Source organism: Neopelma chrysocephalum, unplaced genomic scaffold (assembly GCF_003984885.1).
Source record: "Neopelma chrysocephalum unplaced genomic scaffold, ASM398488v2 Primary Assembly neopelma1_89, whole genome shotgun sequence".
NCBI classification, from domain to species: domain Eukaryota; kingdom Metazoa; phylum Chordata; class Aves; order Passeriformes; family Pipridae; genus Neopelma; species Neopelma chrysocephalum.
The window spans coordinates 3,299,678-3,326,439 of NW_020897751.1; the positions used below are offsets into that span (position 1 = coordinate 3,299,678).

The following is a 26,762-nucleotide window of genomic DNA, read 5'->3' on the forward strand; positions in this document are numbered from 1 at the left end:
ATCCTGGAAAACATGATTCTCCAGCTCCTTCCTCCCAGGACATGTTTTGCTCTGGCTGTGCTATTCCTGACCTGTGGGCACTTGGTGCTGAGGTGCCCACCAAAGTTTTGGAGGTTGCCCTGCTCCTGCAGCAGTGCTGGTAACCCCTGGCTTTTCCTTTCTCTCCCAGACCTAAGAAAGAACTTTGACCAGGAGCCACTGGGCAAGGAGGTCCCGCTGGAGCACGAGGTCCTGCTGCAGTGCCGCCCGCCCGAGGGGGTCCCACAGGCCGAGGTGAGTGGCTCCACAGCCCCAAGGAATGCCACCCTGGTGGCTGAGGTGTCCCCTCCCTTCCCAGGGCACGTCCTTGCACATGGCTTGTGGCCATGATGGATGGCCTCGTGCCGAGGCCGTCAGCTCTCATTGTTCAGCAGAAAGGTTTATTTTGGGCAGTGGATCTGTTACTGTGACATCTAGTAACACACGTAACCTCAGCACCTGCTCAGAACACCTCCCTCACCCTTCCTGAGGTGCCCTTAACCCCTTTTAGAGGGAAAATCTTTAGCCCAAGGAGTTGGCTGAAGGGGAGCAGTCACCAGTGGGAGCAGAGGGCTGCTGGGAAAGTCAGTATGGATGGGTTTCCCTGCCAAGGTGGTGGAGCTTTCCATGCCCACAGCTCTGTCAGCCCCTGGGAGCTGTGCATTGGTGGTAGCCACATCCTTGGCCCAAGCAGCAGTTATGTGCCTCAGACTTTTAAGTTTTTAAGGAGAAATAAATACAGTCAGAGGCAAGGTTGGCCAGTCAGTGCTCGAGGTGCTGAGGACATCAGTGGTCTCCGTGATGGCTCAATCACTGTCCTCACCCACCCCTTCCTTTATTGCCAGGTGGAGTGGCTGAGGAACGAGGACGTCATCGACCCCTCCCAGGACACCAACTTCCTGATCACCATCGACCACAACCTCATCATCAAGCAGGCCCGGCTCCTGGACACTGCTAATTACACCTGCATGGCCAAGAACATCGTGGCCAAGCGCCGGAGCACCACGGCCGCTGTCATCGTCTACGGTACCAGCCCTCGCTCCAGGGAGGGGACCTTTGCTGCTGGCCGTGCCCCCAGGCCAGGGGGGAACACGGGCACTTCCTGGGAGTGGCAGGAGGGAATTAAATTAGTGCATGAAGTTAGGTAATAACCAATATCTGCAGAACAGGAGCCTCTTACAGCTTGTGCAGCCTGTTAGGGGAGGTTCGGAGGTGTAGGGATGGAGGTATTTCCAAGCCTTCTCTGTTGGGTAGGAAGGTGGATGGAGGCTGGACCCAGCTGGATTGCTTTGATTCTCAAAGCAGCTGAAAAGCTGCATTTGGCTGAACTTGGCCATGAAACCAAGGATCTCCCTGGGGCCAGGCACAAAAATATTTTGCCAAGTGGAAAAAAGACCAAAGCTTTGTCCCAAAGGGCTTAACCAAAAGGCTTGAGCATCTTGGGCATGAGGTGGGATACACGAGAAGGAGTCTTGTGATTTGCTTTTCGTGAGAAGGAGCTGTACAAGGGTGGTCACAGGTGTGAGAAGCCAAGGCTTAGCTGCTGTCCCTGCTGAACTGGGCTCTGGTGTTAGTGCTGTCCATCTCCTCCTGCAGTGAATGGTGGCTGGTCCACCTGGTCCGAGTGGTCTCCTTGCAACAACCGCTGTGGCCGGGGCTGGCAGAAGCGCACCCGGACCTGCACCAACCCCGCGCCGCTGAACGGCGGCTCCTTCTGCGATGGGCAGCCTTTCCAGAAAATCACCTGCACCACCCTCTGCCCAGGTAAGGCAGGTTCGCAGCCTGGCATGCCCACACTGCCCATGGCCCAGCTCTGCTCCCAGTGCATCCCACAGAGATAGGAGCTCAGGAGACCCATCCAAAGCACCCACCTGGAGTACTGCATCCAGCTCTGGGGTCCCCAGCATGGGAAGGACATTGACCTCTTGGAGCGAGTCCACCAAGATGATCAGAGGGATGGAGCACCTCTCCTGTAAGGAAAGGCTGAGAGAGTTGGGATTGTTCAGCCTGGAAAAGAGGATGCTTTGAGGGACCTAATTGTGGCCTTCCAGTGCCTGAAGGGGCCGACAAGGAAGATAAAGAGAGACTATTTACAAGGGCCTGGACTGACAGGACAAGGGGGAATGGCTTCCCACCGACAGAGAGTAGGTTTAGATTAGATATTGGGAAGGAATTCTTGCCTATGAGGGTGTGAGGCCCTGGCACAGGTTGCCTAGAGAAGCTGTGGCTGCCCCTGGATTCCTGGAAGTATCCAAGGCCAGGTTGGACAGGGTTTGGAGCAACCTGGCCTAGTGGGAGGTGTCCCTGCCCATGGCAGGGGGTTGGAAAGAGATGATCTTTATTGTCTCTTCCAACCCAAACCATTCTATGATTCTACCCTATTTTAGTCTCAAAGAGCTGGGGGCATCTGCAGGGACACAACTGCCCTCCTCAGATGGCAGCAGGGCTGGATGCACTGGGATAACACTCCCCCAAGGAAGCCCCTTTGTGCTTCCGGCACCATCCCGGTGCTGGGGAACGAGCCCCCGGGGCCGTGCCAGGGCTTTTCCTGACGCTGCTGTGTTGGGTGTCCCGCAGTGGACGGCGCGTGGACGGAGTGGAGCAAGTGGTCAGCGTGCAGCACCGAGTGCACGCACTGGCGCAGCCGCGAGTGCACCGCCCCGGCTCCCCGCAACGGCGGCAAGGACTGCAGCGGGGGGCTCCTGGACTCCAAAAACTGCACCGACGGGCTCTGCCTGCAGAGTGAGTACCTGGGCAGGCGGGCACAGGCGTGTGGTGCCACTGGCCATGCTGCTCCGGCGCTTGGCCACGCTGTCGCTGGCTGCGCCTGCAAGCCAGTGGAGCTTTTAGGTTGTGTCTTTAAAGAGGTGTTTTCAAGCAGACTAACCCCTCCCAAAGCTAGTTCTCACCTGTAGGAAAGAAATCCTGGGGATTTTTTTGTGGGATCTAAATGTCCCAATGGCATTGAGACCCTCGGCCCCCCTCTAGGTTTGGGGTCTCGGCTGAAATAAGGCTGGTTGTGGTTGGTGGGGGCAAAGCAGAAGGGGTTTCTCAGCCCCACCGTGAAAACACCTGCCCTGGGTCGTTGCTGTGTAGGAGCTCTGGAGCTGAGTGTTTAGGGAAGCAAACCAGTAATGAAGATAATGGTGGTGGTGTGCTGTGAGTGGGCACGCTGAAGGCAGCCCAATGCTGCCACCTGCTGCTGTGTGACACCACTGTCCCCTTTAATGCTGCCATGGCCAGATATTTCCAAAGTCCTGTTAGATAAGGACATGCGTCCCAGGGCCTGGCTGGGCACGGGGATGCCCTTGTCACTGTGCTTCTGCCTTGCTTTTGGCATGCCCTGGGGAACAATGCTGATCTCCCATGTCCCCAGGCTGGCTTCCCCCCACTTTCTGCTTCATCTCATGCCCATCATCACCTTCACCATTTTTTTTTCTAACTTTGTTTTCCTAACAGATAAAAGAGTTCTAAGCGAACCCAAAAGCCACCGTAAGTGCTCATTTCATGGCCATTTTTTTTTCTGTTTGTTTCTTTGGTTTTGTTCTGTTGCATCTGTGGTTGGGCTCCTCAACAGCTGGGCAAGGACAGGGTGGGAAGAGGGAGCAACTAAAACCCACCCCAAAACTCCTGTGTACTCCTCAGGATTGTCTCTGTTAGGATGTGAGGGCTGAACATGAACCTGAGCTGCACAAATCTAGTGTTTCTGGGATCCTTGGTGCTCAGGTGAAGTTGGCATGAGCTGTGGCCTGGTGTCCTCCAAAGGTTTGAGGGCTTCACCTCCATCTCATTCTCTGGCATCGCTCTTGACTTCTTGCTCTTAGAAAACACCCTCCATCCTCCTGCCAGCCTTCCCAGCAGGCCCAGTACGCATCTTCCCCTTCGTGCCTGAGTCGGTGGTAGTGTTTGGGGAGTGCTGGTGGGTCTTGACGTGCATTTCTCATGCTCCTTTTTTCACCTCCGCTTCTTTAATCCCTCCCAGTGCTGGAGGCCACAGGTGACGTGGCCCTGTATGCCGGGCTGGTGGTGGCCATTTTCGTCTTCATCGTGATCCTCATGGCTGTGGGGGTGGTGGTGTACCGGAGGAGATGCCGGGATTTTGACACGGACATCACGGACTCATCAGCTGCTCTCACTGGAGGATTCCACCCTGTCAACTTCAAGACCTCCCGGCACGGTGAGAGCCACAGCCCCGTTTTCCTGGGGGAATGTGCTGATTTCTGAAGGCTGAGGGCTCCATGATGGGGGGAATCAGTGCAAAGCTTTGAGCAGCCTGGTCTAATGAAAGGCGTCCCTGCCCGTGGCAGAGGGGTTGGAACTAGGTAATCCTGAAAGTCCCTTCCAACCCAATCCATTTTAGGATTCTGTGATCTCCTCCACTCAAGCAGTCCTTTCCCAACCCCTTGTTTCCTCCGCTGTCTTCATCCCACCTGTGTTTCCTGCTCCCCCAGACAACTCCCAGCTGCTGCACCCCTCGATGCAGCCGGACCTGACGGCCAGTGCGGGGCTGTACCGCGGCCCCATGTACGCCCTGCAGGACTCCTCCGACAAGATCCCCATGACCAACTCGCCCCTGCTGGACCCCCTGCCCAACCTCAAGATCAAGGTGTACAACTCCTCCACCGCCTCCTCCTCGCCGGGGCTGCACGATGGCACGGACCTGCTTGGGGGTGTCCCCGCCACCGGCACCTACCCGGGGGACACCGCCAGGGAGGGGCACTTCGGGAACGTGCGGAGCAAAGCCCTGGGCTCCCAGCACCTCCTTGGCTTGCCCCGGGAGCACGGCTACAGCGCCAGCGGCACGTTTGGCTACCTGGGGGGAAGGCTCACCGTGCCAGGCACTGGTAAGCCCCGAGCTGGGAGGAGAAACTGTTTGGCCGCTGAACGATCAAGGGGTTGCTCTTGTCCTAGAAAACTTGCCTGCTGTGAGCAGCCTTTTGCTGTCCAAAAGCTGGCTCAGGGAAGAAAGGCAGAAAGCCATTCCTAAGCCAGGCTTGGAAGGCTAGAGGTCACAGCCTCCTTGGGTTTCACTTGGCCCTTCACTGATATTGATCCAGCGCCAGCACCTTGCAAAAAGATCCAAAGATTAGGATTTTCATCCTCACGCATTGGCCTGGCTCATCCCTGCAAGTGGTGTAGCTGTGGGCCATCCCAGAGAAGCTGTGGCTGCCCCATCCCTGGAAGTGTCCAAGGCCAAGCTGGATGGGGCTCTGAGCAACCTCATCCAGTGAAAGGTTTTCCTGCCTGTGGCAAGGGGGTTGGAACAAAATGATCTTTAAGGTCCCTTCCAACCCAAAACATTCCATGATTTTCTGATGTGGAAGTGTTTCTCTCTGGGCTGCCCTAGCTCCCCTGCTGTCCTGGTGCTGTCTGGCCAGGGGGATGGGAGGGTGGTTTCTCCCTCTTTTTGTGACTAACAACACCTGTGTGTTCCATTCCAGGGGTGAGCCTGCTGGTGCCCCACGGGGCCATCCCCCAGGGGAAGTTCTACGAGATGTACCTGGTCCTCAACAAGGCAGAGAGTGCCCTGTAAGTCACCCTGTGCCACCCGCATGTCCGCTCCTTGTTGGTCACTGTGGAGTTCCCTTTCCAACCAGTGTCCCCTCTCCCTCCCCAGCCTGCCCTCTGAGGGCACGCAGACGGTGCTGAGCCCGGCAGTGACCTGTGGGCCCACTGGCTTGCTCCTGTGCCGCCCCGTCGTCCTGACCATTCCCCACTGTGCCGACGTCAGCTCCTCAGATTGGATTTACCAGCTGAAAACACAGTCCCACCAGGGAAACTGGGAGGTAAGGTGGGAACCCAGCCCAGCAGCCACCAGAGACCATCAGCCTTGAGGGACACAAGCCCTCGGGACCATGGGCTGACCCCCAGCCTTGATGTCCCATCTGTAGGAAGTTGTGACCCTGGATGAGGAGACCCTCAACACTCCCTGCTACTGCCAGCTGGAAGCCAAGTCCTGCCACATTTTGCTAGACCAGCTGGGCACCTACGTCTTCGTGGGAGAGTCCTACTCCAGGTCAGCCATCAAGAGGCTCCAGCTGGCCATCTTTGCCCCCACCGTTTGCACCTCCCTGGAGTACAGCCTCAAGGTCTACTGCTTGGAGGACACGCCAGATGCTCTGAAGGTAAATATCACCTTCCCAAAGCTGTTTGTGCTGGCAGCAAGATGCTGCCTGGTGCCTCTCAGGGTGGCCTGGCCCCAGGGAGCAGACAACCTGATGCAACTGCCTGCAAAGTGACCACAGTGAAATAATAAGGTGTTTACTGCTTTCCCTGTCCTTCTGCGCCCTCTCTGAAGGAAACAATGAGGGTGTTGCTTGTCTCCTCTGCTGGAACCCCTTCCTGCAGGCATTCCATGAGAGGTTGGGCTGCCCATGGGTGGATTTTCTCTCTGCTGCGCAGAAAGCTGTGATTTACCTCAGTTTTCTATAGATCCTCTTATTCCTGCATAGATCTGTGTCTCTCCCCTCCTTCAGAGTGTTTTGTGGTATAGACACCATCCAGTGCAGCACAGGAAGCTGGAGTTTTGATGCTTTGGCTACCTGGACCACTGGTGTGGTGGCTGTGTGATTCCCTGTGACCTGTCCTATGGATCCTGTCAGGATTGCTGTGGTGCCTCTAGATGGGGATGTAGGCAGCACTCTGGCTCCCAGATTGTCTTTTTCTCCTAAAAGCTGCTGGTGTGATGGTGGGATGATGTTAAAGACAAGTAGGGTGGCACCCTTCAAAGGAGTCCCTGACCCTTGTGTTGGACCTTTGCATTCTCTGAGGAGTACAGAGGCATTTACGGATGCTCACATTATAAAATTCAAGTTTTAGGTGAGGCTGCTGCATGAGATGAGTTGGCAAGTTCTGTTGGGGTGGCAAAAGCTGCTCTCCATGGCTTGTTGTTGCTGCTGGCTCTTCTTGGCAGCTCCTCTCCCCGCTCCATGCCTGGCTTTGGGCATGGAGGTGGGCAGAGGAGCAGCCCCTGCCCTTCTCTTGGGTCTTCATGCTGCCTGTCCCGCTGCCCACAGGAGGTGCTGGAGCTGGAGAGGACACTGGGAGGGTACCTGCTGGAGGAGCCCAAGCCCCTGCCCTTCAAGGACAGCTACCACAACCTGCGTCTCTCCATCCACGATATCCCCCATGCCCTGTGGAGGAGCAAGCTGCTGGCCAAGTACCAGGTGAGGGGCTGAGGGGGCTCAGAATGGCAGCACCATCTTCAGCCAGGCACCACAGGGTTTGGGGGTGCCCTGCTTTTATCTCCAGAGTTGTTTCCCAAAGGGATGGGGAGGAAGGGTGACTGGTTTTCTGGTCTTTTTGGAGGGATGCTCACTGTGGGGTCCCGCTGTCCCATCTCATCCCTTGTGGGGTGGCTGGAGGAGGTGGGACCTCCCAGGGGAGCTGCTGGAGCCTTGGCTGAGCCCGTGCTTTGGTGGCCTGCAGGAAATCCCCTTCTATCACATCTGGAGCGGCAGCCAGCGAGCCCTGCACTGCACCTTCACCCTGGAGAGGTACAGCCAGGCCTCCACCGAGCTCACCTGCAAGATCTGCGTCCGGCAGGTGGAAGGGGAAGGGCAGATCTTCCAGCTGCACATCACGCTGGGAGAGGTGAGCGCTGTGGAGGGGGGGGGTGTCACAGCGAGGGGACACGCTCGGGTATTTCAACTCTGTGCTGCAACATCTCTCCCTGTCCTTCCCCTTGCAGCACTCCAGCTCATTCGACACCCTCCGCTCCCACCACAGTGGTGCCACCCCCACCACCCAGGTGGGACCCTATGCCTTCAAAATCCCCCTCTCCATCCGGCAGAAGATCTGCAACAGCCTGGATGCTCCCAGCTCCAGGGGAAACGACTGGAGACTTCTTGCCCAGAAGCTCTCCATGGACCGGTGGGTGTCCCTGTGCTTTGTTTTCCACTGCTGTGCCCCAGGCAGGGGGGCTTCACTCTGTGCTCCCTCTGTGATGCAGGCCCCAGTGATGTTATGTCCAGCTCAATAGGTGCAACCAAAAATATGGATACAGTTCTGCATAGTTATATCCATCTCTATCCATGGATACAGTTTTAAACTAAAAGAGGAGAGCTTTAGATGAGATATTGGGAAGAAATTCTTCCCTGTGAGGGTGGGGAGGCCCTGGCACAGGTTGCCCAGAGAAGCTGTGGCTGCCCCTGGATCCCTGGAAGTGTCCAAGGCCAGGTTGGAGGGGGCTTGGAGCAACCTGGGATAGTGGAAGGTGTCCCTGCCTGTGGTAGGGGGTTGGAATGAGGTGATCTTTAAGGTCTCTTCCAACCTAAACCATTCTGAGATCCATCTGTGGGTCTCTTGGCACTTGGAATGGCCCTGGGACCAGGGCAGTGCTGTTCCTGCTTGGGTTCGCCCTGAAGACTGAAGGGAGGGAGGGTAATCTCAGCAAAACAAAGCTTACATTGCTTTTGCATGGTCAGCTCTGTGTAAAAGTTGAAGATGGCATCTTGAGGGCTTTGGCATTTGTGTTATGGCATTCTTGCCACAGTTCATGTTGCAAACAGGTTTGCTGCTCTGGCATCCTCCCTCCTTCCACCCCTGAAGGGCACCACACCAACCTCTGCTTCTCCTCCTCAGGTATCTGAACTACTTTGCCACCAAAGCCAGCCCCACCGGGGTGCTCCTGGACTTGTGGGAAGCCGAGCACCAGGACGACGGTGACCTCAACACCCTGGCCAGTGCCTTAGAGGAGATGGGCAAGAGTGAGATGCTGGTGGTCATGGCCACGGAGGGGGACTGCTGATGATGCTCCCACAGCTGGTGGGCCGGGAGGACAAAACAGGGGGTGAGGAGGGGACCTTCCCCGACAGCTGGGAGGGGAGGCACGTCCATCCTGAGCAAGGAAGGGCAGAGGTCGTCACTCCTCCTCCCTCCCACATCACTGTCAGCCTTAGAGACCCGTCCTCAGCGTTTACAAGCAATCCAAGTGTTACGCAGCATTCCTCTTCCTCCTCCTCATGGCACGGGGAGGAATTAGGGCTTCTTGAGTCGGGATGGGGGCTTTCCTTTTCCTTCTTCTTTTGGGTTCCCCTCCTCCTCCTTTAATAGCATTTCTGCGTTGAAGAGGCGAGTTCAATCCAGGCGAACGGCTTAACTCCTGTCAAAGGCTTCAGGCAGCTTAACGAGGCAAATAAGAAAGAAAAAAAAAGGAAAAAAAAAGTTTCTTAGGAAACGCAAATAATTTATTATCCAGATCTTTGGATGTGTCCTTTTTAAAAAAAAAAAAAAAAGAGAAAAAAAAAGGCAGATTTATAATTTTTTTTTTTTTTTTGGTGCGTGAGAGCAAGAGCGTTGCTGTGGTCAGGGTGGCAGAGAGAGAGATTTCAATGGACACACTTTTGTAGGGAAAAGCGTGTGATCCAAGTCAAGCAAAACATGTTTACATGTCCTGGGACCCCCGGGGAGTCCATAGGGTGAAGTGCCTCTCCACCCCTCTGGTTCAGGGCCAGCTCAGACCCTTCCCAAGGTTTTTTCCCTTGCAAACTCCCCTTTCCCTGGCTGCAGTGCCCAGCGGAACAAGGGACTCCCTTCCACCTGTGAGGAGGGAGCTGCCCTGTATTTGGGGTTCAGGGTGGGGAGAGTGCATCCAGATATGGGTATTTTTAATGAATTCTTCCCTGGCATTGTTTGGGGGAGCTTTTTAGGATGACTGCGCCTTCATTTCTGTAACTTCAGTACAAACCAAAGATTTCGGTCCTGCACCAACCTCCAGACCCTGAAGCCAAAGTGGGGGGTGTTTTAAACCCAGCAGGACTTTGCAGTGAACACTCCAAACCTGGGCCTGGAGGTCAGAGGGAGGTGAGGAGTGGCTTGTGGAAGGATCCAGGGAGAGCAGAGAGAGGGCTGATGGGCTGGGATGTGGCCTCATCTCGGGTCCATGTGCTCATCCCCGGTTTTTGATGCAGTATTTCAGGAGGGATTCAGGGAGGAATACCTCAGCATCCCCAAGTTGTGAGCCAGGCTGAGCATTTCCACATGAGGGACGGCATCGTGAGCAGCGATCAGGTTTCCATCCCATCCCTCGTTGCAGCTCCTGTTTTTCCCTTTAACAGGCTTTTTGTAACAATGGGGAAGTTGTGGAGTGAATGGAAAGTAATCAAGGGGTAGGCAGGAACCAGGTTCCTCACACAGATACGGTGTCTTGATGAAGGTAAAAATTTAGGTTGCCTGCAGATAGAAATAGTTACTCAGCGAGTGCTGTATCTTAGAAATTTGTCTGTTTTAAAGAAAAAAATAGAGGAAGGGGGTGGTAAGCTCAGGATTAGGCTAGGTCACACGGCAAGGCTGTGGATTCTCCATCAGTGGAAGTATTAGGAGCAGGTCCTGCTTTGGGCTGCAACATGCAGTGTCCTGGCTGCAGAGCCCTGGCCCAGTGCCACGGGGTGCCTGTGTCATCCCACAGTGTGCTGGGGACTGGAGCACGCTCTGGGAGCCCTGGAGAGCATCACCTGCACGGGGCAGCTCGGGGAGAGCTTTCAGTATTGCTGGGGCACGATAGGATTCCTCTGGGCAGCTCTTGGAGCCGTGATGGAACACGTAGAGCCACTCTCTGTTGTGTTTCGGGATCTTTGGGCTTGTTGCTGGGTTTTCAAGGCTGTGGGAGAGAAGGAATCTTTTCCACTTGTGCCAGATGGGAAGACTGCTGCTGGGTGAGCTCCTGTGTCACATGGGAAGGGTTATGTCCATCCTGTAGCTTGCATTTGAGCATTTCTGAGACCCCGTCTCTGAGCTAAGGAGGAATAAGGAAATTTGGAAAGAAATGAAGACTCGATGGATCAAACCAACTGCTGGTGGTTTGGAGGGCCCCTTTCTCAGTTCCACGGTGTTCTCTGTGAGATGAGATACTCCTTCAGGTTGCCTCTGAATCTCTCTCGCTCCCATTCTCGCTGTCTCTCGTTTATGGATCACTGCACCGGCACGTGTGTCTGTCCATCCATCCGTCCATCCGTCCCGCCCGCAGGTGCCTCTGGCTCCATCCCCGTCCATTGCATTCATCTTCCCTTTTTCCCTTTGGCAGGCAGCAGCCGCCCGGCCCAGCTGTGTTTGGGGAGGTTCTCCCCATTCTCCAGACCAGGGAACCTGTGCTGGGAGTGGGGCAGGAGGGAGGCAGGGTTTGCCCCCCATCCCGGTCCCCTGAGCACCTGTGCCCCTCTTCCATGGGTGCAGCTCCCACACCTCCCACCATACCCAGGGGTTTCTCCAGCCAGGCCTTTTGGCAAAGGCAGCCCCATGGTCCATGTTGTGCTGGCAGTGTCCATCTCTTGCTCCGCAGTCTGTTTCCATATTTATATGTCCGGGGGATGGGCCTGGTGGCATCCTCTGAAACCGTGTCTGTTTATTCTGTAAACTAAAGAACTGTAAATAAAGTTTAGCATTCCTATTGTAACAAATTAATTTTTATGCAATAAATTATATTTCCTAGTCTAATAAAAAAAAAAAAGAAAAAGAAACAATCTGCTCCTTTTCTTTTCATCACTCGCTGCTGGTTCCTGCAGGGTTTAGCACCTGCAGGGATTCAGCTCTGGCAGCATTGGCAGCATGGGGATCCCTGTGAGCATCCCTCCAACCAGTTTTTGGCTGGGATGCCACAGGCATGCCAGTGGGAGGATGTTGCTGTTGGAGTCCCTGATGGAGATGAGCTGGAGATGGATTGATGGGTTGTTTTGGACCCGCTTGGGTGATTGCAAGGTGGGAGCCGAGTGTTACAGCCGAGTCTCTTCTCTAAGCCACCTTCTCCAGCAGTTCATTCCCTTCCCCAAGGGATATCCTGCAGAAAACAATGCCCTTTCCAGCAATGACCAGGATCAGGGTGGGTAATTTGGGAAGGGGGAATAGAGCACGGAGCTGCAATCTGCAGCTTGGACATCCCTGTCCTCCAGCATCCCCCTTTACTTCCTGCCTCGCTTAGGCACTAACGCTGCTCCTCTGCTTCAATTCCAGCAAGGAAATGAAGCCAGAAGGGTTTGCAGGGGAATATGAGGGTCCCGCTGAGCCTGCCTGGGCCACTCACTTAGTCCAGGTGCCACCAGGAGATGGCATCGTTGTCCCTGCTCTGGGCAGGCATGGGGATTCTGCAACCAGTGAAAGAAAAGGGAAGTGCTGCCCTAACACCGCAGCACTTAAAATGTAGCCATGCAAAAGTGCCAAACCCTTCCAGCTGGGCTTTCCAGCTCCGGATAGGGTGCTGAGGCAAATGCCTTCCCAGAAGAGATAAGCTATTCAAAGGATCATAGAATGGTCTGGATTGGAAGAGACTTTAAAGATCATCTTGTTCCTTTCCCCTGTCATGGGCAGGGACACCTTCCAGTAGCCCAGGTTGCTCCAAGATCTGTCCAAGTTGGCCTTGGACACTTCCAGGGATGGGGCAGCCACAGTTTCTCTGGGCAACCTGTGCCAGGGCCTCACCACCTGCACAACCAAGAAATTTCTTTCTAATATCCAAACTAACCCTGCCGTTGTCAGTTTAAAGCCATTCTCCCTTGTCCCTTTCTTTACACCCGAATTCCTTTAACCTCAATCTCCCAAGTTGCTTTCCTTGGGCACCTTTTCCACTAAACCATCTCTCCAAGGGCCCAAATCCATGGATAGCTTTGACCGACTGGTGCCTGATTCCACCCGTTGTTCCCCTATGGAAATACCCAGCTTGCTCGATCCCCTTAAAATTCAGCTGATACCTTGACCCCAGTCCCCATGACAGGTTCAAAATCGACAGCTGTCCCATTGCTAAGCGTTGACAGATTTATTCTGCAGGAGAGAGGACATGCAGGAGCAGCAGAGCAGCGCAGGGGTGTCCCTAAAACCTGCCCCCAGCCCGTGTGGGGGGCTGTGTTGCTGTGCAGGGTCTCTCGGGTGTGGGTAATGTTGTCTGGAGGGGCCGTGGTGGCTCTGGCCCAGCGTGGCCTGGCTTTGTCCCCCCCGCTGGGCTGTCACAGTCCCTTGTGCTGATGTGATCCAAGGCTCTGCTCCAGCAGTGGGTTTTTTGATGTGATGGATGGCAGCAGGTCAGAAATATAAGGCGAATCCCTCAGAGCTGATGAGCTACTGACTCGGATAGGCTGTGCCATCTCCTCAGGTGCTTTCCCAGGCTGGCATGTCAATGCAGATGAAAATCCCAAGGAGAAACCTCTGGAGAGAAACCCGTGTGCTCCTCTCAAGCCTTTCCGTTTCAGCACATCGCCAGTGGGTGCATTGGTTGCGTGCTTCTGCTTGTTTTGCTCACAGAAGAGGGAAAAAACATGGGAGCCTGCGTGTGTCTGGGGTTATTTTGACATCGGGGTGGCCAAGGCCACCTGACCTGCTCTCCTCACAGGCTCACAGGCTGGAGCTGGGTGGTGGCCAGCTGTGCTTGCACTGGTGCTACTGGGAGGTATCTGGGTCCCTCTGCATTTCTCCCATAGGCAGTTGTAGGTGGAAAAAAATCCAGACTAGACCATTTTGGGGTCTTCTGCAGAAAAGTGGAGAGCATTTTCCTTTGATGAAGAAAGGTTGGAAGAAGGGCTTTTTCCTTCAGTGGAGGAAAAAGCAAGGAAGAGACACAGGTTGGTTATCTTTACCTTAGTGACTGGAGGTGGGGAAGGCTAAAGGCAAACAGCTGGTAACAGGAAACAGATGATGTAAAACTCCTCTAATGTATTTGCCCACACAAATACAAATGAATTGGCAAAGCCTGTCTGATGGTTACAGTGGGGTTACAGAAAACCTGGGGCCCCACCAGTTTATCATTTCCCTGCATGGCTGAGGAGCCAAACACATTTTTGGGGAAGGAAAAATGGAAAGAAGAGCTAATGACGATTTCCTTTCCAGTCACACTGTGCTCTCAAGGTGAGCATTAAAGTGTAGTTTGAAGAAAATTGAGGACTTTACAGTGAAATTCATCCTGATGGGGTGTTGCAGGAAGCACAGTGAGTAAAGGAGGATCTCGGGTAAGGGGCCCCACATCCAACACAATATGTTCCCCATTCCACAAAAAAAATCAAGAAGCCAGACTGTGATGAACACTGATTTTCACAGAATCCCAGAATGGTTTGGGTTAGAAGGGACCTTAAAGCTCATCTGATTTTAATACCTGCCATGGGCAGGGACACCTTCCACTATCCCAGATTTTTCCAAGCCCCATCCAACCTGGCCTTGGACACTTCCAGGGATGGGGCAGCCACAGCTTCTCTGGGCAACTTGTGCCAGGGCCTCACCACCAACGCAGGGAAGAATTCCTTCCCAATACCCCATCTATCCCTGCCCTCTGGCAGTGGGAAGCCATTCTCCCTTGTCCTGTCCCTCTTGTCCCAAGTCCCTCTCCAGCTGTCCTGGAGCCCCTTTAGGCACTGGAAGGGGCTCTCAGGTCTCCCTGGATCCTTCTCTTCTCCAGGTGAACACCCCCAGCTCTCCCAGCCTGGCTCCAGAGCAGGGGAGCTCCCGCCCTTGGAGCATCTCTGTGGCCTCCTTCTGCCTCGCTTCAGCAGCTCCACATCCTTCCTGTGCTGGAGACCCAGACCTGGACACAGATGGGTCTCACCTGCGCAGAACAGAAAGGCAGAATTTGGGGTAGGGAGGGGGCGGGACTAACCCTTGAGGGGGCGGGGCCAGAACGGGTAGGCCACACCCCCGTCCGAGTCGGGCCGTGGCCAACACGAAGATGGGCGTGTCCAATCACGAAGGGGCGTGTCCAATCAGGAGTGGGCGAGATCAAGCTGTGGGGGCGTGGCCAACCTGTTAGGGGGCGGGGCGGGGCCGGAGGCGACGGCGGAGCCGTGCGAGACCCCCGTGAGTGCTGCGGGGATGGGTGGCTGGAGGGGGGGATGCATGGCTGGCTGGCTGGGTGTAGGAGCGGGCGGCTGGAGGGCGGGATGCGTCGGTCCCCGCTCCATAAATTTCCTTTTTTTTTTTTCTTTTTTTTGCCAAACCTCGGTATTTCCGCCTCCCCCGCGCTCTGCTCTGCTCTGCCCTGCCCTCCCCTCCCGGGCGGGGGTTTCGCTGACGCCGCTCGAGGTCGGTGCCGATCGCTCGGTGGGTCCCGCTGCCCCTGCCAAGCCTCCTGCTGCCTTCCCGGGCCCTCTTCCAGAGCCGGGTGACGTTGTTGTGTCTTTATGAGTCATTTTGCTCAGCCCGGCTGACGTCGCGTTTAGTTTACGAGCCGCCCCGCACAGCCCGGGTGATGCCGTAGTAGTTTACAAGTCGTTTCGGAAAGCCCGGCGGTGTTACTACGAGTTTACACCTTGCTCTGCGGAGCCCGGCGGCGCTGTTGGTTCGCCGGCTGTTGGTTTTTTTGGAGCCTCTCATGAGCTCACTGAGGTTTCCTGGCCCTGCAAGGCCGAGGGCACGGGTTAATTGTTAATTACGGGCGGAAATGTGGGTGCTGCTAGGGTGGAACCTACCACGTCCAAGTCGCTTTTCCCATCCCCGTGCCGAGCCAGTTCAGCTCACTCATGCAGCACAGGGGTGCTCAGGCCCCGGCACAGGTTGCACAGAGGAGCCGTAGCTGCCCCATTCCTGGAAGTGTCTAAGGCCAGGCTGGAGCGACCTGGTCTAGTGGAAGGTGTCCCTGCCTGTGGCAGGGGCTTTGGAATGAGATGACCTTCCAAGTCCCTCCCAACCCAAACCACTCTGTGATCCCATGACTTGCTGGGGCCAGAGGAGGACGGAGCCCACGCACAGCAGCCTGTGGGCAGCAGTTTGTAACCCTGCTGTGATCACACCCTCGTGGGTGGTTGTTTTTGCAGCGTGCCAGCACAATGCACCCGGCAGCCGGCAGCGTCCCCCCAGACCAGGAGCCCCTGATCGAGGAGCCCCTGGGGAACAGGTACAAGCGACCACAGCCCAAGCCAAGTGACCACTTCCATGGGGCCTACATTATCTTCTTCCTCCTGGGCATCGGGTCTCTCCTGCCCTGGAATTTTTTCATCACGGCAAAGCACTACTGGATGTACAAGCTGCAGAACTGCTCGGACAAAGCCGGCCCAGCCGGGCAGGCGGCGTCGGACCTGCGGGTGAGTGTCCTGCTTCCAAGGCAGGGAAAAAAAGCTGCTTCCCTTCCTAACTTGCTCTTTTTCTCCCTCCGCCTCCCCAGAAGGTGAGTGAACGTCTCCTGGGGTCTCACCTGCTGCAAACCAGAGGTAGAGGTTTATTTGGGGAGCACAAATACTAGCGAGAGAGATGGTTAAAACCACTTTGGGGGGTTGTCTTCTACCTGCATTTGGAGTGGTAAGTTTCAAGGTGTGTCTAAAAAATCGGGCTAAGGCTGCCTTTCATAGGGCAATTTCTGCAGTGCAAGGTAAAAATATCTCTGTGGTGGGTTGGTTTTTTTTTGGTTGTCTTTTTTTTTTTTTTTTTTGTCCTTCAAGATCTGGCAGGTGTGACACGAATATTTCCTTGCAGCAATAAACATCTGGCTTCTGGCATATAGGGTGAGGAGCTTGTCACGGAGCAATTGATGAGACAGCCTTGGGGTGGTGCGTTTATGGCCTCCCTCTTTCTCCCCAAAAAAGCTGCCTTCTCTTGCTCCTCCTGCCACAGCAGGATTACCTCCCTGTGGCCCCCTGGCAAAGCTATGGCTTTGTTTCTTGGTGAATGGAAAAAGTGTTAGAGTGTTGAGGCTGCATTCCATCCTCCTCCTGAGGCCGAGCTTGTTCAGGTGGTTTGGGCACTTTTTGTTTTCATATAAACACAGAGCCAGGTGCGACGCCCACGTTTGCCCTCTGATTTCTCACCCCAGTACACCCACAGCTCTTTTAATTTTAGTAATTATTAAGCCAGCTGCATTTTGGATGAGGAGGAAGCAGAGTGCTCCTACCAGGATGCTGAAGTACAGGTCTGCTGGTGTAAATCACGGTACTGGGTGGATTAAACTGATGGAGCCCAAGCCCCTGCACTGCCTGAAGACCAAAGCTGCCCCTGTGCTAGTGAGGGTGGTCAGAGAGGGGTGATGCATGCACAGAGGGGGTGAAGTGTGCTCTGCCACCACGTGGCATGGTGTTCTCCCACATTCCCTGCATCCCACCCACTGTTCATTGCTTCTACATCACACTGGTCTGAGGCAGTTCTTGAAAAAGCTGTTTTTAGGTAGGGTAAGTATCCCTAGGTGTCTTCTGGCAGAGCTGTATTCCTGGTCAGATCAGCCATTGCTTTGTTGAAAAGGTTTTTCTCCGCTTTCTCCATGGCCATGGGACGATGTTTTTTTCCTCCTTCTCATGGAAAGCAACGTGGCTTTTCCTGCAGTTGAGCCTGATGAAAATTAAACCAGTCAGCCCCATTTCTGCCCTGGGATGGTGAGTCCTGGGGCTGCAGCAGGAGGGTTTACCTGCACACGGAGCTTGATTCTGGAAAGGTGCCTCTCTTCCTGGCTCCAGCCTGCTCCTGTCTCCAAACCTGCTCGCTGCTTCCAATTTCGTGCCCTGTGCTCCAGGTAACACTCCAGTGCCTTCAGCCACCGTCATGGACCTGGATTCCTTTTCCAGCCTGGCAGGAGCCCAGCTGCCAAGCCCAGGCTGGAGCAGAATAAAAACTACTTTGCAAAAGCATCTTTTGACTAATTTGCCACCACGATGCTTTGTTCTTGTTTAGTTTTTTTTTTTAAGGCAGTGTGCTTGGAGGTGCTGTAGTTAATATGAGCTTAAACACTGCCATTATGTGCCTCAGCTCCATGGCTGAGGGATGACACCTTCCCGCAGGAGAGGTGGAGCTGGAAGGAAGATGCCAGGTTTGCTTTGGGGTTTATTATTGTTTGGGCTCAGCAGAAAGGGAGAAGAACTAGGTATAACCTGCACTGCCAAAAATGTGCTCTGAAAGTGTCTGTGATGAGTGGGAATACCCACACAGGGAGAAGAGTTACCACTGGAGATGGATTAAAACCAAACGAGCTGGAGAGATGAGTATGGAGCCTGATATTTTCCATTGGTCCAGGCAAGGATTAAATTTGCCACCCACCATTCTGCTGCTGCATTAAAAACATTTAATATTTGCCCAATTTTCTTCTCACTGCTGGTGTGAGCCCATTTGTTGGGAGTGAATGAATGCTTCTTGGGGATGCTCAAAACACAGCATCTCTCCTGGGTTACTTTGAGTACACTTCTGCTTGGTGCAAAGTGTTACAAAGTTATTTTTCCTCCCCAAAAGCAAAGGAAAATTAACTTGGAAGTACATTGAGTATCCCCTGGATGGTTTGGGGGTTTGTTTCGAGTAGGTTGGTAAATAAGTTGTAGCAGCCAGCTTTGCATTTTGCTTTGTGTTTCCTCCTGTGATTCATCGTGGGGCTGTGGAGCTTTGAGCCTCCTGCTTGGCCAAGCCGGTGCTGTCAGCACAGGCATTTTTGTCTCTGTCTAGCTGGACCCTCTAGGAGTGATTATTATATTTCCTGTTGCTTACAGTGAGCCTTCTGATAGGGAAAGATAGATGAACGTGCTTATCAGCTGATTAAAATGATACAAAGCTGTAAAATACCAATGCAACGTGCAGAGAAAATGCTCAAAGTGCCTTCTCGTGCTTGGACGTGATGGGCCCTGTCTCTGTAGCTGCATAACTGCGGAAAATGAAAGCTTATATGATAGGGGTGGATGTGTAGGTCATCGTCTTCTTTGTGATCCTTGTCCTACCTGCTTGCTGAGATTCCTGCAGAAAAAAAATGAGATTAGGCACCTCGAGGGAAGGAGAGGGAGCAGGCACGCTTTGACACATAAAGTGGATTGAAAATGTAAGCGTTTGGCTGCAATCTTGGCCAAGAAATCTCTCTCTCTGTGCTGTGGTTATTGCTTTCTGTGTTCCCAGCCTGACCTCTGGGCTGGTGGGGATTCACTGGAGCTGCTGCCAGCCTGCTCAGATGATGTACAAGTCCGTGGAGTTAATGGGTGTGGAGTCTGAATAGAGTTTCTCTACGAGTTTTATGTGTGCAGAGAGGGAGAATGGGAGGGAAAGTCATGTCCCTGTGTCCCTGCTCAGGCTGCTTTGGAACGAGCTTGTTCTCATGTGTGGTGTCCTGGTTGTTCCCATCTCGGGCTTTCAAGGCAGTTGGCTAATCATAAATCAGGACACAAAAGCATTAATATTATTAAAACCAGCCCTCAAGGACAAGAAAACAGAGAGTTTCTCCAAAATGCTGGAGCCAGCAGGAGAAATCCAGCCCTCCTTATTTCAGGTGCTGCCCCATGGGGCCAGTGTGGTGGTATGGCAGGTATTTCCTTCACCTTTTTTCCTTCTGAATTTGTGTCCCTAATTTCCTGAAATAGCCCAGGGCTATGGGAAGATGAACTCCAGTATTCCCATGGCCTGTTGCCCTGAATAGTTTGCAACATGTGCTACAATGCAACGAGGTGGACACGTACACCATAACTCCCTATTTAGGACCTGAAATTCATGTGTTGTTCTTCCCCTCCCCACTCAATCTTTTTTACTTTGTTTTTAATTTTTTTCTCCTGGCAGGACTATTTTGAGAGCTACATCTCCATTGCTTCCACTGTGCCCTCGGTGCTGTGCCTGATTGGAAACTTCTTGCTTGTCAACAAGTAAGTGTTGCTCTGATCCTGGGTCCCCAAGCCGTGGCTCTCCCTGGCTTTGCTCCTGCCTTTCTCTGGCTTCAGTCTTGATTCTCAGCTCAGCCTGCCCTTCCCTCAGGGGGAAGCCACAGGGCATCCTGAGCTCAGCCTCCCTGTGCAGCCAAAATTCCCTTCCCTGCCTCTGCCCGAGTTGCAGCCGGCTGAGATGAAGCAGGGTGAAGCACCTTGCTCCCCACCACAGCACCTGTGTCTGCCATTGGCTTGAGTAAATCAGTTCCTAATAAATTCCTTGGTTAATTGCTTGGAAACAAGTTTTCCCTCTTAAAAATACCCTTGTCACCAGAGGACCGGCTGACAAAAGCCATGCTCATTCAGGCAGGAGCGATGCCTTGTCCTGGTCTTACCAGCCCCCTGAATTGGGTTAAGAAATGGACCATCTGCACCTTGTTGCAAGCTTGGCTTAAATCCACAAGGACCTCATCCCTTCATTTGTACCCTTCCTTAACCCAGATCAGGTTTCCAGGCATGTGTTTGTGTGCCTAATCTCCAGATCTCAGCTGCTGGAGACAGGCTCCCTGCCTCTCTCCACCTCCTCATTGCTTTGTATTCCTCATCTCCCCCCACCTCTCTTTACTTTCTTCCCTCCCTCTGGCGGCAGAGGAGTTGCTGTCCCCCCTGTTGCACCTTCACGTGGCAGTTTAAAGGCAGGAGTGTGCTGTCCCCCGTTGTCCCCAGGGTGCCTGCCAGCGTGCGGATCCTGTCCTCCCTCTTTGTCATGCTGGCCATGTTCCTGGTGATCACGGTGCTGGTGAAGGTGGACACCTCAGCCTGGACCACCCCCTTCTTCGCCCTCACCGTGGGCTGCGTGGCCGTGGTCAGCAGCGCCTCCACCGTCTTCTCCAGCAGCATCTTCGGGCTCAGCAGCTGCTTCCCCATGAGGAACTTGCAGGCCCTGATCTCAGGTGGGTGACCCCCGGCCCTACCAGGATCGTGCAGTAGGGCTTCCCTCTGGTTTTCTCTCTGTCTCTCTCCTGCATCTGGGGTTTTGTCACACGGGGTTTGTTTTAGAAACTTGGCTTTGCCTAATGATAAAGGGAAGTTGCTGAAGGAGAAACATGCTCGGTCACATGAGCTTTGGTTTCTGTAAATACCCATAAACTGACCCTGGATATTTGCTGGGTGCAGGGAGAAAGGGGGAAGGAGATGACATCCCTCTGCTCTGCTATTTCCAGCAGAGGGATCTTCAGCTTTGCCTTGTCTCCTCCTTTCTTTTTAGCATTTCCATGCATTTCCATGAGTGATGAGGGGCAGGTTGGGAGCTGTGAGTGATGAGCTCCCTGGAGCTTTGATAACATTATAAATGTGCTGTGGAACGGTTGACAAACCAAGAGGGGAAGGGGAAAAACTCAGGATGGAGAAATTTTTCCTGGGGCCACGACAGGAATGTTTTGATGAGTTTATCCCAGAGGGGGAAAGCACCACATTCCTGAGATGACATTCCTGCTGCTGGTGGCTTGAATTCCCATCTGGGGGAGTGCAGAAGGGAGGTGATAATGTGTGTGCCAGTGGAAAGATAGCTTTGGGAAGGGTTTGTACTTTCTCTGCAGGACTTGGGACATGCAAGCTCAGCAGATTGGTCCCATCCTGACCCATGTGTGTGCTGTGGCTGTGTTGGAAGGGGATGCAGGATGGGACCCACAAACACCCATGTTGCAGTGAGGTGTGGAAATGGAGAGGAGGTGATGCGTGCAGCTGCTCCCTGAGCCGGGTTTGGGGACCAGCATGAGGGGCAGGGGGTGAGCTCTATCCCCAGGGGAGCTGTGCATGTCAGAAGATGTGAGTAAGAGGAGGATGCTGGTTCTGGGTTCCCCTTCCTGTTCTCTGTCCCTCACCTGTGCCCTTCTGGGTTGGTCTGGCTCAGTGCCAGCGCTGAGCTCCGTCTGCTCCCACACACAGGCCAGGCCATGGGCGGCACCATCAGCGCCGTGGCCTCTGTGATAGACCTGGCAGCAGCAGCCGATGTCACCGACAGCGCCCTGGCCTATTTCCTCACTGCTGACATCTTCATCGTGGTCTGCATCATGGTGTACCTGCTGCTGCCCAGGCTCGAGTACTCCAGGTGTGTGCGCCCGCTGCCAGGGCATCCCGTGGGCACGGAAGGGTTTGCTGCTGTCAGTGCCGAGCAGGATTGCTGGAGGGATCCGTGGGGTGCTCTCTGCACTGATCCCTGTCCTGTCACCCCTCAGCATCTCAGTGGGAGCGCTCCGGCGCCTCCAGCCACGCTTCCCCATTTCACCGAAACCACAGACCTAAACTGGGTTTCTGGCTGAGTTTCTGCCAAGCTTTCTCAGGGGCACCAAGTGCTGATTCCGGGGCTCCTAAAATCTGTGGAGTCAGCTGAGAACTGTGATCTGGAGGCAGCCAGCCAGGCCCCCACAGGGCATCTGTGTCTGCCACATCCCGCACTGATGTATGTGACCCGTTGGTCTCGTTGGTGCTTGTAACCCTGAAAACCCCCTGCCCCCAAATGCCTGCATCCCCTCTGTGAACCATCAAGGGTGTAATGGGATCCCTACAGTGAGGAAAAGGGGGTGGTGGGTCTCTGAGGGTTTCACCTCTCTGTATGAGGTGGGAGCTAGAGGTGGGATGGAATCGCTGGGTCCAGCAGGCATCCCTGCATCACCAGCTTCTCTCCTGCTCTCTCTCCAAATCTCAGTTTGTATTCCCCTCACACACTGGCTAATAGCCTCCCTCCTTCTCTTTCTCCAGGTATTACCTGAGCAGCCAGAAGGAGAGCCCATCTCTGGCCACTGTGCCACCCGACAGCTCCGCAGAGGACGAGGCAGAGCCAGGAGGCACCACAAATTCCTCCCTCCTCACAAAAAGCACTGGCATCCCCCCACTCCGCCCCATCCTGCAGAAGACCGCCCTCCTTGGCTTCTGCCTCTTCTATGTCTTCTTCATCTCCATCATCATCTTTCCTTCCCTCTCCTCCAACATTGAGTCAGTGAGCAAGGCCTCGGGAAGCCCGTGGAGCACCAAGTACTTTGTGCCACTCACCAGTTTCCTCCTGTACAACTTTGCCGACTGGTGTGGGAGGCAGATCACGGCCTGGATCCAGGTGCCTGGCCCCAAGAGCAAGCTGCTGCCCGCCCTCGTCCTCCTCAGAACCATCTTCCTCCCTCTCTTCATCCTCAGCAACTACCAGCCCCGGGCTCACATCCGGACAGTGCTGTTCAAACAAGACGTCTACCCGGTGGTCTTCACGGCGCTGCTGGGGCTGAGCAACGGCTACCTGGGGACACTGGTCATGGTCTATGGCCCCAAAATCGTGCCCAGAGAGCTGGCCGAGGCAGCAGGGGTGGTGATGACATTCTACCTCATGCTGGGGCTGGCTGTGGGGTCTGCCTGCGCCGTTTTCGTGGTCCACCTTGTGTAGAGGGGCAGCCGGGCAGGAGGATCCCCTCAGTTTGTGGTGCTGCTGTTGGATATTCAGGGGATTTTTTTTCCCCAAAAAAGTCAGGCATGCCATGGTTTTGAGGCAGGCTGCCTGTCTTGGGAGGGGGGTGGTTGCATTCAGGGGGATGCAGAGGGAAAGTCTCCCTTCTGGGAAGGGTTGTCCCCTGTGCTTGGGGACGTCCTGACGGACATGTCACTCTCCAGCTTAATGGAGCAAACAGACCAAAAACGGCTCATCCTCGCCAGGGAGCTCAGGGAAGCACCAGAGGCACAAGGATACTGCCCTCACCCCAGTGCCAGTGAGTGGCTTGTTGGGGCCACCACGCTGGTTTTAAGCTGAACCCAGGACTTTTGGGGGCACCTTGGGTTTTGCTGCCTCGCTGTTACAAGTTCGGCCCTGCAGGGATTGGGTGGTCTTGGGGGGATCCCCCCTCACTGAGCTGTGATGGTGGTGCTGAGCTAAAAGGGATTTGAGCCCTGGAGCACCTTAACACAACTCTGGGAGCAGATAGCAGCCATGCCAGGGATCAGGGCACCGTTTTGCACGGATTTCATACAGTCATTCCAGAAAAAAAAGACATATATAAGGGAAACTTTTCCACTTGGGACTCTTGCTTGCTTTAATTTTTTTCAGGTAAAATGTAGTTGAGGGATCATCCACATCCCAGTAAGGTGCTATCAGTGCTGGAGCTGTATGTCATGGCCAACCTGAGAGCATTTCTCCTGCTGTGACCGTGGCGTGGTGGTTGTGGACACCAACTTACCTGTCTGACCTCCAAGGAAAGTGAAATGCTGAGTGGTCCTAGCCTGATGTTTTTAAGGTGGCTTTGGTCTGTGTTGAGAGAGGTCTATGGAAGGCAGGGAGAGGTATGAGAGGGGCTCTGGTGTGATGTTCTCAGCAGAAATCTGGTTAATTCATGTAGACAAACAGCATATGGTCTCCAGATGTTTCCAGAGGGGTGAGCTACTGTGACACCCAAAAATGCAGACCACCCAAAGAGGACTGGCTTTTAAAGTCACTTAAACTCCCATATGCCAGTGCAGCCTGGCCTAAATCCAATTATTGCATTTATTTTCTTAAATTGGCTGGATTTATGGCCTAGGAGAGGTGAACTGATAAGCAAAGGTGTGATGGCAGAGCTTTACATTGCAGTGATGCCTGAGGGGTGCTGTCTATGGAAAATACTTCCTTTAAGACTCGGTTATTAGCAGATGTTCTAGTAGTGGGATGTTCTCTCAGCATCTCCTGCTTGTCCAAGTAGTGGGGGAGCTCCTGGTTGGGGTTGCCAGGCATCTCCGTGCTGGGCTGGATGTGGGGCTTTGCTGGGAGAACAACAGGATTTGGGGTGGTTATTGCTATGGGGTGACATGTAGGATTGGTGGACATTGGGTTTTTTTATAATAACCCTTTCCAGCATTTAGTTTGGGCCTGTTGGCAGTACCCACACAGAGCTTTGCTTTATGGCTGATTTTTATTCAAACATAAAATCCAGACACAAGTGGAAAACGTACCGGGCATGTGGCAATGAGGAGCAGCTTTATGGCAAATGCCTGGGCATGTGTGGGCTCTTAATCCTGTCCCTTTGTGGGTTTGGAGCCCTTCAGCCCCTACTACTTGGCCAGGGACTGCCCTGACCCAGGTGAAAGTCCACCCAAGGGCTGAGGGTAGGGATGCTGGGTGCTGCTCAGGGGGTCAGCGCTCCCATCGCCTCCCTGGGCACTGGAGTAATGCAGTAGTTGGTCGAAAAGCCCAAACCAACTTTGTGTTGGCAACCAAAAAGTCCCTTTGTGGCCTTTATGCGTCCCACGTGAGAGCCTGCCCTGTGCTCTGCTCTCCCCAGCTTGTATGTTTTCCTCCCATCCAAGGAATGATGAGATTCTGCTTGTTTTCTCACTGCTTTGCATTTCTGCTCCTCCTCTCCTTCGTGTTACAGACCAAATACCTCTTGAGGCAGAACTTAATTGTGTGGTACCGTTGCTAATAAAAATAATTCTTGATCCTGTGCAAGTGTTGGTGTCTGGAGTGATTTCTCTTGGAGATGCACTGATGCTCGCAGTTTTAGCTGGCATTTTTCCTTCTGGTCATCCCTCTCTCCCAGCCTAGATAGCAAACTCTGAGAAATCACTGGCAAGGGCCAGGTGAAGGAGCTACAGAAGAACTGCTTTGAGAGCCTGGTTGTTCTAATTGAACATCCCCAAACGACGCATAGGTAGGTGTAGAGAGCATTCTCATGGCAGGGGGAAGTGAGCGAAAAGGGAATTTATCCTTTGGTTTTTGGTGGTATTCAGTTCAGGAAGGTTAGAGAAATGAGGGGAAAAATCAAACAGGGCAAGAATCAGCTCTGTGTATAAAGCAGGGAGTGCTGGTGGGAGTGCCGTGGGATGGGGGTGGATGGTGCCAGGAGCCTGAGCCATGAGTCTCTTGGTGATCCCCCTGCAAAAGAGGATGGGTAATTTATAGGGAATGGCATATAACAACAGGGAAGTAATTACACTACCTGGGTGAAGTCACATCTGCTGCTCAGTGTGGGCCATATCGAGGAGCTCAAGGTAAGGAAAAGTGGGATGAGGAGGGAAACGGTGGTGGCGGAATGGAGGCTGGTCTATCTTGGGTACACCAGTCAAAGTGCAGCCACAACTTATGTTTTTATGGTCTTCCTTACCTGCCCAAAAGTGCATTCCCAGGCTTTATTCCTTCGATTAACACCATCCCCTCAGCTGCTGGAGAGAGACCAGCAGGGTTGTAGATGTTTTCCCCATCTCCGAGCCGAGGGAGGTGGGCGGTGCCAGGGAAGGGCCATGGAAGGGCCATGTGCTCTGCAGGGCTTGGCCCCATCTCCTCCGTGGCTGTAAAATGAGCCGTGCAGGCATTGCAGAATTCATGAGGCTGAGCCTGCAGTGTGGAAGTGAATCAAAGACAGGCACGTATCCCTGCACTCGGGCCGGCATCGCTGGCATTCCCACCAGGAGGATGGAGAGCCCCAGTGCTGCAGAGGGCTGGCAGCCCGGCACGGTGGGAATGCTGTCCCTGCCCCATGCTGCCTTTTCCAGCAGCCTTTGGAGTTAAATCCAAGTGGCTGAGGGGAGATGAAAGCTGGGAACTGGCAAAGTAGCAGCAGCAAGGCAGGAGGGCGTGGGGAGCAGGAGGGGAATGGATGAAAGGGCAGAAAGCGGAGGGGACGCATCTGCAGGAGCTTCAGCTCAAAGGAGACCCACTGAGCCTGGGCCTGACCTCTTTTTGTCCTCTCTCTCATCTCTGTGGTGCCAGCTACCCCTCCCTGCTTCACAGCTGGAGCAGTTAAGTGTTGGTATTTGGGGCTTTAAAGCAAACAAATGTGCTGGAGGAGGAAAGGGAATTTTTGCTTTGGAGTGATACTCATTTCCCATCATTCCAAGTGGCTTTCCCTCATTCTCTCTCATGTCCAAAGCCTTGTCCAGCTTCTCCTCACTCAGTGGAGTGCCCCACAGGGTAGAAATGCTGCCCCTGTGACAGCAGGCTTTGCATTGGAGAGGCTTTGAGGCAGTGCTGTTACCCTTTGGGAGGGGGGAAGCACCTCTGAAACAACCTCATTATCCTTCAGCATCACCTTGGTGGTGGCCAAAGAGAAGATCTGCTGCCTCTTGGCTGTTCCATTGCACGTGTTTTGGGGCAGGACTTATCCTTTCAGTGTTTGGACAGGATGCACTGCAGGTCAAAAGTGGGATTGCCTTTGTTGGACCGACTGTGGGTATGGAGACTACTGGTGATACATGGGCAGCGTGTGCAGAGCTGTCACCCCACAGCAGAGCAGGTGATGC

General features: G+C 54.0%; 2 protein-coding genes across 5 annotated transcripts in view; both read left to right on the plus strand.

Annotated features, from left to right (window-relative positions):
• The window catches only part of UNC5B (unc-5 netrin receptor B), a 53,586-nt gene extending 42,176 nt beyond the window's left edge, over nt 1-11,410 (plus strand). Inside the window, exons 4-17 of one of the 3 annotated variants that reach the window (XM_027693002.1) lie at nt 170-273; nt 864-1,044; nt 1,615-1,782; nt 2,596-2,760; nt 3,478-3,510; nt 4,001-4,195; nt 4,470-4,862; nt 5,460-5,547; nt 5,636-5,804; nt 5,910-6,143; nt 7,035-7,184; nt 7,447-7,611; nt 7,709-7,890; nt 8,602-11,410. In XM_027693002.1, the coding sequence (XP_027548803.1) occupies nt 170-273; nt 864-1,044; nt 1,615-1,782; nt 2,596-2,760; nt 3,478-3,510; nt 4,001-4,195; nt 4,470-4,862; nt 5,460-5,547; nt 5,636-5,804; nt 5,910-6,143; nt 7,035-7,184; nt 7,447-7,611; nt 7,709-7,890; nt 8,602-8,767 (2,393 nt within the window). In that variant the 3' untranslated portion in view covers nt 8,768-11,410. Of the gene's footprint in view, nt 1-169; nt 274-520; nt 631-863; nt 1,045-1,614; nt 1,783-2,595; nt 2,761-3,477; nt 3,511-4,000; nt 4,196-4,469; nt 4,863-5,459; nt 5,548-5,635; nt 5,805-5,909; nt 6,144-7,034; nt 7,185-7,446; nt 7,612-7,708; nt 7,891-8,601 lie in introns of those variants that run through there. The other 2 variants (XM_027693004.1, XM_027693003.1) reach the window with 2 other exon arrangements.
• Nucleotides 11,411-14,743: 3,333 nt separating this feature from the next.
• SLC29A3 (solute carrier family 29 member 3) lies at nt 14,744-24,966 on the plus strand. Of its 2 annotated transcripts, none has more exons than XM_027693006.1 (6): nt 14,744-14,784; nt 15,741-16,007; nt 19,432-19,514; nt 20,241-20,467; nt 21,462-21,624; nt 22,275-24,966. In XM_027693006.1, the coding sequence occupies exons 2-6, from the start codon at nt 15,753-15,755 to the stop codon at nt 22,942-22,944; spliced, it is 1,398 nt and encodes a 465-aa protein (XP_027548807.1). In that variant the 5' UTR covers nt 14,744-14,784; nt 15,741-15,752; the 3' UTR covers nt 22,945-24,966. The 2 variants fall into 2 exon arrangements, with proteins under 2 accessions (XP_027548807.1, XP_027548806.1); XM_027693005.1 differs by having other exon boundaries at nt 14,752-14,783; nt 15,724-16,007.
• The last annotated feature ends 1,796 nt before the right edge of the window (nt 24,967-26,762 follow it).